The following is a 12,596-nucleotide window of genomic DNA, read 5'->3' as shown; positions in this document are numbered from 1 at the left end:
CCCCCCCCCCCTACATACTGTACCATGTCGTGGTTCTCGTCCCCCCCCCTACATACTGTACCATGTGGTGGTTCTCGTCCGTCCGTCCCCCTACATACTGTACCATGTCGTGGTTCCCCCCCACACACATACTGTACCATGTCGTGGTTCCCCCCCACACACATACTGTACCATGTCGTGGTCCCCCCCACACACATACTGTACCATGTCGTGGTCCCCCCCCCACATACTGTACCATGTCGTGGTTCCCCCCCCCTACATACTGTACCATGTCGTGGTTCCCCCCCCCCTACATACTGAACCATGTCGTGGTCCCCCCCCCCTACATACTGAACCATGTCGTGGTCACACCCCCCCCTACATACTGTACCATGTCGTGGTCCCCCCCCGTACATACTGTACCGTGTCGTGGTTTCCCCCCCACATACTGTACCATGTCGTGGTCCCCCCCCGTACATACTGTACCATGTCGTGGTTTCCCCCCCACATACTGTACCATGTCGTGGTTCTCGGCCACCCCCCCCCCTACATACTGTACCATGTCGCGGTTCTCGTCCCCCCCCTACATACTGTACCATGTCGTGGTTCTCATCCCCCCCCCCCTACATACTGTGCCATGTCGTGGTTCTCGTCCCCCCCCCCCTACATACTGTACCATGTCGTGGTTCTCATCCCTCCCCCTACATACTGTACCATGTCGTGGTTCTCGTTCACCCCCCCACATACTGTACCATATCGTGGTTCTCGTCACCCCCCCACATACTGTACCATGTCGTGGTTCTCGTCCCCCCCCCCTACATACTATACCATGTCGTGGTTCTCGTCCCCCCCCCCCCCCACATACTGTACCATGTCGTGGTTCTCATCCCCCCCCCCCCCCACATACTGTACCATGTCGTGGTTCTCATCCCCCCCCCCCCCCACATACTGTACCATGTCGTGGTTATCGTCCCCCCCCCCACATACTGTACCATGTCGTGGTTCTCTTCCCCCGCCCCACATACTGTACCATGTCGTGGTTCTCGTCCCCCGCCCCACATACTGTACCATGACGTGGTTCTCGTCCCCCGCCCCACATACTGTACCATGACGTGGTTCCCCCCCCTATATACTGTACCATGACGTGGTTCCCCCCCCCTACATACTGTACCATGTCGTGGTTCCCCCCACATACTGTACCATGTCGTGGTTCTTGTCCCCCCCTACATACTGTACCATGTCGTGGTTCTCGTCCCCCCCCCTACATACTATACCATGTCGTGGTTCTCGTCCCCCCCCCCCTACATACTATACCATGTCGTGGTTCTCGTCCCCCCCCCACATATTGTACCATGTCGTGGTTCTCATCCCCCCCCCACATACTGTACCATGTCGTGGTTCTCATCCCCCCCCCCCACATACTGTACCATGTCGTGGTTCTCGTCCCCCCCCCCCCTACATACTGTACCATGTCGTGGTTCTCGTCCCCCGCCCACATACTGTACCATGTCGTGGTTCTCGTCCCCCGCCCCACATACTGTACCATGTCGTGGTTCCCCCCCCCTACATACTGAACCATGTCGTGGTTACCCCCCCCACATACTGAACCATGTCGTGGTCCCCCCCCCCCTACATACTGAACCATGTCGTGGTTACCCCCCCACACATACTGTACCATGTCGTGGTCCCCCCCCTGCGTACTGTACCATGTCGTGGTCCCCCCCCCCCCACATACTGTACCATGTCGTGGTTCCCCCCCCCCACATACTGTACCATGTCGTGGTTCTCATCCCCCCTACATACTGTACCATGTCGTGGTTCTCGTCCCCCCCTACATACTGTACCATGTCGTGGATCTCGTCCCCCCCTACATACTGTACCATATCGTGGTTCTCGTCCCCCCCTACATACTGTACCATGTCGTGGTTCTCGTCCCCCCCTACATACTGTACCATATCGTGGTTCTCGTCCCCCCCTACATACTGTACCATGTCGTGGTTCTCGTCCCCCCCTACATACTGTACCATGTCGTGGTTCTCGTCCCCCACCCCCCTACATGCTGTACCATGTCGTGGTTCTCGTCCCCCCCCCCATACATACTGTACCATGTCGTGGTTCTCGTTCCCCCCCCCTACATACTGTACCATGTCGTGGTTCTCTTCCCCCCCCCCCACATACTGTACCATGTCGTGGTTCTCTCCCCCCCCCCCCCACATACTGTACCATGTCGTGGTTCTCTCCCCCCCCCCCCCCCACATACTGTACCATGTCGTGGTTCTCGTCGTCCCCCCCTACATACTGTACCATGTCGTGGTTCTCGTTGTCCCCCCCTACATACTGTACCATGTCGTGGTTCTCGTTGTCCCCCCCTACATACTGTACCATGTCGTGGTTCTCGTCGTCCCCCCCTACATACTGTACCATGTCGTGGTTCTCGTCCCCCCCCCCCCCACACACTGTACCATGTCGTGGTTCTCGTCCCCCCCCCCCCACATACTGTACCATGTCGTGGTTCTCGTCCCCCCCCCCCACATACTGTACCATGTCGTGATTCTCATCCCACCCCACATACTGTACCATATCGTGGTTCTCGTCCCCCCCCTACATACTATACCATGTCGTGGTTCTCGTCCGTCCCCCCCTACATACTATACCATGTCGTGGTTCTCCCCCCCCCCCCCCCACATACTGTACCATGTCGTGGTTCTCGTCCCCCGCCCCACATACTGTACCATGACGTGGTTCCCCCCCCTACATACTGTACCATGTCGTGGTCCCCCCCCCCCTACATACTGAACCATATCGTGGTTACCCCCCCACACATACTGTACCATGTCGTGGTTACCCCCCTACATACTGTACCATGTCGTGGTTCTCGTCCCCCCCTACATACTGTACCATGTCGTGGTTCTCGTCGTCCCCCCCTACATACTGTACCATGTCGTGGTTCTCGTCCCCCCCCCCCTACATACTGTACCATGTCATGGATCTCGTCCCCCCCCCCCCCCCTACATACTGTACCATGTCGTGGTTCTCGTCTTCCCCCCTACATACTGCACCATGTCGTGGTTGTCGTCGTCCCCCCTACATACTGTACCATGTCGTGGTTCTCGTCCCCCCCCCCTACATACTGTACCATGTGGTGGATCTCGTCCCCCCCCCCACATACTGTACCATGTCGTGGTTCTCGTCCCCCCCCTACATACTGTACCATGTCGTGGTTCTCGTCCCCCCCCCCAACATACTATAGCATGTCGTGGTTCTCGTCCCCCCCCCCCCCCCACATACTGTACCATGTCGTGGTTCTCGTCCCCCCCCCCACACTATACCATGTCGTGGTTCTCGTCCCCCCCCCCCACATACTGTACCATGTCGTGGTTCTCGTCGTCCCCCCCTACATACTGTACCATGTCGTGGTTCTCGTCCCCCCCCCCTACATACTGTACCATGTCATGGTTCTCGTCCCCCCCCCCCCCCTACATACTGTACCATGTCGTGGTTCTCGTCCCCCCCCCTACATACTGTACCATGTGGTGGATCTCATCCCCCCCCCCACATACTGTACCATGTCGTGGTTCTCGTCCCCCCCCCCCCTACATACTGTACCATGTGGTGGATCTCGCCCCCCCCCCCCCACATACTGTACCATGTCGTGGTTCTCGTCCCCCCCCTACATACTGTACCATGTCGTGGTTCTCGTCCCCCCCCCCCAACATACTATAGCATGTCGTGGTTCTCGTCCCCCCCCCCCCACATACTGTACCATGTCGTGGTTCTCGCCCCCCCCCCCCCCTAGATACTATACCATGTCGTGGTTCTCGCCCCCCCCCCACACTATACCATGTCGTGGTTCTCGTCCCCCCCCCCACATACTGTACCATGTCGTGGTTCTCGTCCCCCGCCCCACATACTGCACCATGTCGTGGTTCCCCCCCACATACTGTACCATGTCGTGGTTCTCCCCCCCACACATACTGTACCATGTCGTGGTTCTCGTCGCCCCCCCCTACATACTATACCATGTCGTGGTTCTCGTCCCCCCCCCCCACACTATACCATGTCGTGGTTCTCGTCCCCCCCCCCCCCCACATACTGTACCATGTCGTGGTTCTCGTCCCCCGCCCCACATACTGCACCATGTCGTGGTTCCCCCCCACATACTGTACCATGTCGTGGTTCTCCCCCCCACACATACTGTACCATGTCGTGGTTCTCGTCTTCCCCCCTACATACTGCACCATGTCGTGGTTGTCGTCCCCCCCCCCCTACATACTGTACCATGTCGTGGTTCTCGTCCCCCCCCCCCCTACATACTGTACCATGTGGTGGATCTCGTCCCCCCCCCCCCACATACTGTACCATGTCGTGGTTCTCGTCCCCCCCCTACATACTGTACCATGTCGTGGTTCTCGTCCCCCCCCCCCAACATACTATAGCATGTCGTGGTTCTCGTCCCCCCCCCCCACATACTGTACCATGTCGTGGTTCTCCCCCCCCCCCCCCCTACATACTATACCATGTCGTGGTTCTCGTCCCTCCCCCCACACTATACCATGTCATGGTTCTCGTCCCCCCCCCCACATACTGTACCATGTCGTGGTTCTCGTCCCCCGCCCCACATACTGCACCATGTCGTGGTTCCCCCCCACATACTGTACCATGTCGTGGTTCTCCCCCCCACACATACTGTACCATGTCGTGGTTCTCGTCGTCCCCCCCTACATACTGTACCATGTCGTGGTTCTCGTCCCCCCCCCCCCTACATACTGTACCATGTCGTGGTTCTCGTCCCCCCCCTACATACTGTACCATGTCGTGGTTCTCGTCTTCCCCCCTACATACTGCACCATGTCGTGGTTGTCGTCCCCCCCCCCCCTACATACTGTACCATGTCGTGGTTCTCGTCCCCCCCCCCCTACATACTGTACCATGTGGTGGATCTCGTCCCCCCCCCCCACATACTGTACCATGTCGTGGTTCTCGTCCCCCCCTACATACTGTACCATGTCGTGGTTCTCGTCCCCCCCCCCCTACATACTATACCATGTCGTGGTTCTCGTCCCCCCCCCCCTACATACTATACCATGTCGTGGTTCTCGTCCCCCCCCCCCTACATACTGTACCATGTCGTGGTTCTCGTCCCCCCCCCCTACATACTGTACCATGTCGTGGTTCTCGTCCCCCCCCCCCCTACATACTGTACCATGTCGTGGTTCTCGTCCCCCCCCCCCTACATACTGTACCATGTCGTGGTTCTCGTCCCCCCCCCACATACTGTACCATGTCGTGGTTCTCGTCCCCCGCCCCACATACTGTACCATGTCGTGGTTCTCGTCCCCCGCCCCACATACTGTACCATGACGTGGTCCCCCCCCCCTACATACTGTACCATGTCGTGGTCCCCCCCCCTACATACTGGACCATGTCGTGGTTACCCCCCCCCACATACTGAACCATGTCGTGGTCCCCCCCCCACATACTGAACCATGTCGTGGTTCCCCCCCCCTACATACTGAACCATGTCGTGGTCCCCCCCCCCTACATACTGTACCATGTCGTGGTTACCCCCCCCACACATACTGTACCATGTCGTGGTTACCCCCCCCACACATACTGTACCATGTCGTGGTCCCCCCCTACATACTGTACCATGTCGTGGTTCCCCCCCCCCACATACTGTACCATGTCGTGGTTCCCCCCCCCCCACATACTCTACCATGTCGTGGATCTCGTCCCCCCCTACATACTGTACCATGTCGTGGTCCTCGTCCCCCCCTACATACTGTACCATGTTGTGGTTCTCGTCCCCCACCCCCTACATACTGTACCATGTCGTGGTTCTCGCCCCCCCCCCTACATACTGTACCATGTTGTGGTTCTCATCCCCCCCCCTTCACATACTGTACCATGTCGTGGTTCTCGTCCCCCCCCCTTCACATACTGTACCATGTCGTGGTTTTCCCCCCTCCCCCCTACATACTGTACCATGTCGTGGTTCTCTTCCCCCCACATACTGTACCATGTCGTGGTTCTCCCCCACATACTGTACCATGTCGTGGTTCTCCCCCACATACTGTACCATGTCGTGGTTCTCCCCCCCCCCCCACATACTGTACCATGTCGTGGTTCTCGTCGTCCCCCCCCCTACATACTGTACTATGTCGTGGTTCTCGTCGTCCCCCCCTACATACTGTACCATGTCGTGGTTCTCGTCCCCCCCCCCCCCCACATACTGTACCATGTCGTGGTTCTCGTCCCCCCCCCCCCCCACACATACTGTACCATGTCGTGGTTCTCGCCCCCCCCCCCCCACATACTGTACCATGTCGTGGTTCTCGTCCCCCCCCCCACATACTGTACCATGTCGTGGTTCTCGTCTCCCCCCCCCCCCCACATACTGTACCATGTCGTGGTTCTCATCCCCCCCCACATACTGTACCATATCGTGGTTCTCGTCCCCCCCCCCTACATACTATACCATGTCGTGGTTCTCGTCCCCCCCCCCTACATACTATACCATGTCGTGGTTCTCGTCCCCCCCCCCACATACTGTACCATGTTGTGGTTCTCGTCCCCCGCCCCACATACTGTACCATGTTGTGGTTCTCGTCCCCCGCCCCTACATACTGTACCATGTTGTGGTTCTCGCCCCCCCACCCCTACATACTGTACCATGTTGTGGTTCTCGTCCCCCCCCCACATACTGTACCATGTTGTGGTTCTCATCCCCCCCCCCACATACTGTACCATGTTGTGGTTCTCATCCCCCCCCCCACATACTGTACCATGTCGTGGTTCTCGTCCCCCCCCCCCTACATACTATACCATGTCGTGGTTCTCGCCCCCCCCCCACATACTGTACCATGTCGTGGTTCTCGTCCCCCGCCCCACATACTGCACCATGTCGTGGTTCCCCCCCACATACTGTACCATGTCGTGGTTCTCCCCCCCACACATACTGTACCATGTCGTGGTTCTCGTCCCCCCCCCCCTACATACTGTACCATGTTGTGGTTCTCGTCCCCCCCCCCCTACATACTGTACCATGTTGTGGTTCTCGTCCCCCCCCCCACATACTGTACCATGTTGTGGTTCTCGTCCCCCCCCCTACATACTGTACCATGTTGTGGTTCTCGTCGTCCCCCCCTACATACTGTACCATGTCGTGGTTCTCGTCTCCCCCCCCCCCCCTACATACTGTACCATGTCGTGGTTCTCGTCTTCCCCCCTACATACTGCACCATGTCGTGGTTGTCGTCCCCCCCCTCCCTACATACTGTACCATGTCGTGGTTCTCGTCCCCCCCCCCTTACATACTGTACCATGTGGTGGATCTCGTCCCCCCCCCCCCACATACTGTACCATGTCGTGGTTTCCCCCGCCCCACATACTGTACCATGTCGTGGTTCTCCCCCCCCCCCCCGCCTACATACTGTACCATGTTGTGGTTCCCCCCCCTACATACTGTACAATGTCGTGGTCCCCCCCCCTACATACTGAACCATGTCGTGGTCCCCCCCCCTACATACTGTACCATGTCGTGGTCCCCCCCCACACACACACATACTGTACCATGTCGTGATTATCGCCCCCCCCCCTACATACTGTACCATGTCGTAGTTCTTGTCTTCCCCCCTACATACTGCACCATGTCGTGGTTCTCGTCCCCCCCCCCTACATACTGTACTATGTCGTGGATCTCGTCCCCTCCCCTACATACTGTACCATGTCGTGGTTCTCGTCCCCCCCCCCTACATACTGTACCATGTCGTGGTTCCCCCCCCCCTACATACTGTACCATGTCGTGGTTACCCCCCCCACATACTGTACCATGTCGTGGTCCCCCCCCCTACATACTGTACCATGTCGTGGTTCCTCCCCCCACACATACTGTACCATGTCGTGGTTCTCCCCCACCCCCTACATACTGTACCATGTCGTGGTTCTCCCCCCCTACATACTGTACCATGTCATGGTCCCCCCCCCCCTTACATACTGTACCAAGTCGTGGCTCTCCCCCCCTTACATACTGTACCATGTCGTGGCTCTCCCCCCCCCCCTTACATACTGTACCATGTCGTGGCTCTCCCCCCCCCTACATACTGTACCATGTCGTGGTTCTCTCCCCCCCCTTACATACTGTACCATGTCGTGGTTCCCCCCTCCCCTACATACTGTACCATGTCGTGGTTCTCCCCCCCCCCCCCCCATACTGTGCCATGTCGCGGTCCGTCCATCCCCCCCATACTGTACCATGTCGTGGTTCTCCCGCCCCCCATACTGTACCATGTCATGGTTCTCCCGCCCCCCATACTGTACCATGTCGTGGTTATCCCCCCCCCTTACATACTGTACCATGTCGTGGTTCTCCCCCCCCCCCCCCCTTACATACTGTACCATATCGTGGTTCTTCCCCCCCCCCCCCCCATACTGTGCCATGTTGCGGTCCGTCCATCCCCCCCCCCCATACTGTGCCATGTCACGGTCCGTCCATCCCCCCCCCCCCCATACTGTACCATGTCGTGGTTCTCCCGCCCCCCATACTGTACCATGTCATGGTTCTCCCGCCCCCCATACTGTACCATGTCGTGGTTCTCCCGCCCCCCACTACATACTGTACCATGTCATGGCTCCCCCCCCCCTTACATACTGTACCATGTCATGGCTCTCCCCCCTACATACAGTACCATGTGATTGCAGCGGACTCCTTATAACGAAGTCATCCCCCCAATAAATCAGCGTTTTTTTGCGCTTTGGTCCGGTAACCGCTTAGCCAATTCTTATGGCGCTCATTCGCTGATCTTCTCGGACATGACGGCGTAGGGTCACCGCACACGAGGTCACATCGCCCTGTGTAACACCTCTGCCGGACCCCTGAGATCAGTGTGTCCCCTCCACCACCTGATATTAGCCATGTGAGACCCCCCACAACAATGCAGATCACAGACTACAGGCTGAGCCTCCCATGTATCCCCCCCTATACCAGGCAGTGGTCGGACGTGACATCCCCGGGCCCTGTACCTGGAAGTCCGCCAGGATCATCTCTCTGTCCGTGTTGGAAGCCATGTCACCCCGGGGAAGCCGCTCTGTGGGTGTCAGTGAAGGAGCCCGGCTAGCAGATCATGAACTCCGGCTGGGGCCCCTCGGGGCCTGTGCGAGGCTTCAGTGAAGGGGACAGTCCTGCTCTCTAGATCCGGGGCCTGCTCCTGCTGCTCTCTGTCTCCGCTAACAACCGCTGTCTCCTCTCTCTCCGCCGCCGCACGGCGCTGTCGCACATTTTGCTCGTCACTACTGTCGCGCTGACAAGGAGGGCGCTTTGCGGCCGCTGCGGTCACGTGTCGCGTTCCAGCCTGGCTGCATCTATCACCATGGTAACAAGGGCCGCTGCTTGCAGCTGAATCTCCTGCGCTGCTTCTGTTTAGAGTGTCAGCTCTGTGCTACAGTCATTATTCTTAACCCCTTCACCCATGGTCATTTTTGCTTTTTTCCTCCACCTTTTTCTAATCTTTTACTTTTTTTTTGGTCACTTTAGCCTTGTGTTGTGAGAAAAGTTGTAGCTTTGAATGACACCATTCATATTACTGAAAAACAGGGAAAAAATCCCAATGGGGTCCAATAGTAAAAAAAAAAACACAAATCCTCATTATTTTTGGGGTTTAGTTTTTACTACGTTTACTATGCAGTAAAAGTGTCTTGGAAACACAATTCTCCAGGTCGGTACTATTACGGTTATGCCAAACTTCTATAGGTTTTTTTTTTTTTTTTTTTTATATTTTAGTGGACAAAAATTTCAGAAATTTGAAGCAAAAAAAATATTTTTTTCTTTTCTGTCGATGCAGCTGGGTGAGGACTTGTCTTCTGCGTGACGAGCTGTAGTTTTTATTGATACAATTTCAGTGAACAGGTGACGCTTTGATCGCTTTTAATTGCATTTTTTGTGAAAAACTGCAATTCCAGCATTTTTTGTTCACCAGACGGGTTAATTAATTTTATATTTTAATAGATCGGACTTTGACAAACACGACAATCCCAAAAATCCCTTTTCTTTATTTTTGATTATTGATTTAACCGTTAGTATACAATCAATTTTTTTTTCTATTTTAAAGTGTGCTAATTTTTACTTGATTTTTTTTTTAACTGAACCTGCATCACGATGAGCGTTGCGTTGCGCAATAACTTTATTTAAATGTCCCTTGATTGACAGGGGCAATTAAATGGTTAAACATCGGCGGTCAGCTGTTAGCTCAGATGCTGGCTCTATACAGCCGCACTCGACGTGTGACGTGCATGTACATCACGCCTCTGGAAGGGGTTAAACTTTTTGAAAGCATAACATGAATTTCAATTATTTTTCACTTTTTTGCAGGTTATTTTTTGCCGGTTTATGTTCTAAAGAAAATTCTATGAAAAAAAAAACAAACAAAAGGCCCCAGAGCACATGCTGCATTTTGGAAGAAAAAAAAAAATGGCACAAACCAAAAAAAAGCAATGGTAGACGCTTACTAAGACCAACATTTCATTCGCTATTCATAACGAAGAGTAAAATACGGCAAATCTGTTATAAGACGCGCATCTCTTAATAAATTTGGTGAATTTTTAACAGCACAAAATAAAATCTAGATTTTCATTATTTTTTATTCCTATTTCTGATGTCAATTTTAGCAATTCCTTCGAATGACTCCGACTCCCCCTTTAAGGCCACGGCCCCACTATCAGTATTTGGTCAGTATTCGGTCAGTATTTTTTCTCAGGAGTGGGAGCCAAAACCAGGTGAGGAACAATCAGAGAAAAGGTATAATAGAAACAAGTCACCAATTCTGCATTTATCACCCACTCCTGGATTTGGCTCCCACTCCTGAGAAAAAATACTGACCAAATACTGATAGTGGGGCCGTGGCCTAAGTGAGACCTACACACATTTTAGAAAAGTTTCAAGGTCAGCAAAACAAAAGTTTCAGATTGTTGCACATGTATGGCTTGCGCAGTAATAGGCGATTTTTTAACTCCATAGACATAGCAAAGTTTTCTTGGAGGAAAAAAAACAAAAAAACAAAAGCTGAGCGCATAAAATCTAGCTTTTTCGAGCAAAATGAGCACCAGCTATAACATCATGACAAAATTTTTGTTTCTATAAATTTACGAATGTGACAGCATGCACAATAGATAATTATCCGCCACAGTGATGAGTGAATGTCAGCCGCGTCCAACCACCCAAAAAACAAAGAGAATCGCATACAAAATTCAACAGGATATGTCCTTTTTTGTTGCAAGAATAGACTCCCAGAAATCATATACATTGAGGCAGATTTGCTCCAAAATTTTGTTGTAAATTGCAACAATAGGATTATATGGGGACCTAGTCATTATGACTGGCTATTCCCATGCTATTAATATCAGCTCACATCTGTATACTTAGCCTTCACTGGTTAATTAAAAGGGGGACCCAAAAAAATGACCTGGGGTTCCCCCTATTTTTAATAATCTGCAAAGGCTAAGCAGACAGCTGCGGGCTGATATTAAAAGCCTGGGAAGAGGCCATGGATATTGGCCCTCTCCCAGACTAATAACACCAGCCCTCAGGCACCGCAGAAAAGGCGAATCCATTAGATGCGCCAATTCTGGCACCTAGCCTCGGCTCTTCCAACTTGCTCTGGTGCGTTGGCAAGTGGGGTAATGGCTTTGGGGTTGATGTCAGCTTTGTAATGTTAGCTGACATCAAGCCCAAGGGTTAGTAATGGAGAGGCGTTGTAGTGCCGGCGTCCCTGCCCTCTGCTAGGCAGGGACGCTGTTCCCCTCACCGCTCTGCTCCGTGCCCGGCGTCCCTCTCCCGCTCTGCTGGCAGCGCGCGCTCCTTCCCGGCCACTGTGCTTAGGGCGCGCGCGCGCGCCCTCCCTCTTAAAGGGGCCGCGCGCGCCGTCCTAAGGAGTCCCCGGCCAATGGCCGGAGGACTTTACCGTATATAAGGCACCTCCTCCAAAATGGAGGTGCCCGAGCAATGTTGTTTGCACCTGTGTCTCACCTGTGCTTCAGCCCTCAGGTCCCATTGCCAGTTACCTGCCAGATTCCTGCCTGATTACTTGCTACCTGCCTGCTAGTCTGAGGTCCGACGGTCTGCCTTACTAATCCTGTCAGTCTGTCTAAGGACCAGCCTGCCCGCTCACCTGGGAGCGCACATCAGATACCTGCCAGCTTGTCTGAGGTCCGACGGTCTGCCTTACTAATCCTGTCAGTCTGTCTAAGGACCAGCCTGCCCGCTCACCTGGGAGCGCACATCAGCTACCTGCCTGCCTGCCTGAGGTCCGACGGTCTGCCTTCCAACTCCTGTCAGTCTGTCTATGGACCAGCTTGCCCGCTCACCTGGGAGCGCACATCTGCTATCTGCCTGCTAGCCTACCTGGAGGCTCCGCCGTCACGTGCTGTGACCACCTGCCTGTCCAGTGACTCCTGCCCGCTCACCTGGGAGCGCTCTTCTGCTACCTGTCTGTTTGCCTACCCGGAGGCTCTGCCGTCACGTGCTGTGACCACCCGCCTGTCCAGAGACTTCTGCCCGCTCACCTGGGAGCGCTCATCTGTCGCCTGTCCGCTGGTCTTCCTGGAGGCTCCGCCGTCACCTGCTG

At 55.0% G+C, this 12,596-nt stretch overlaps 1 protein-coding gene across 1 annotated transcript in view; it reads right to left on the bottom strand.

The window, feature by feature from the left end:
- FAF1 (Fas associated factor 1) overlaps positions 1-9,301 on the bottom strand; it is a 264,708-nt gene extending 255,407 nt beyond the window's left edge. The window contains exon 1 of the mRNA XM_073643500.1: positions 9,001-9,301. Within this exon, the coding sequence (XP_073499601.1) occupies positions 9,001-9,045 (45 nt within the window). The 5' untranslated portion in view covers positions 9,046-9,301. The remainder of the gene's footprint in view (positions 1-9,000) is intronic.
- Between the last annotated feature and the right edge of the window lie 3,295 nt (positions 9,302-12,596).

This window comes from Phyllobates terribilis, unplaced genomic scaffold, assembly GCF_046119375.1.
Source record: "Phyllobates terribilis strain yellow unplaced genomic scaffold, ASM4611937v1 Scaffold_8__6_contigs__length_399053987, whole genome shotgun sequence".
Lineage (NCBI taxonomy): Eukaryota > Metazoa > Chordata > Amphibia > Anura > Dendrobatidae > Phyllobates > Phyllobates terribilis.
The sequence above is the reverse complement of the archived record's forward strand: the minus strand, read 5'-3'. Positions and strand labels throughout refer to the sequence as shown.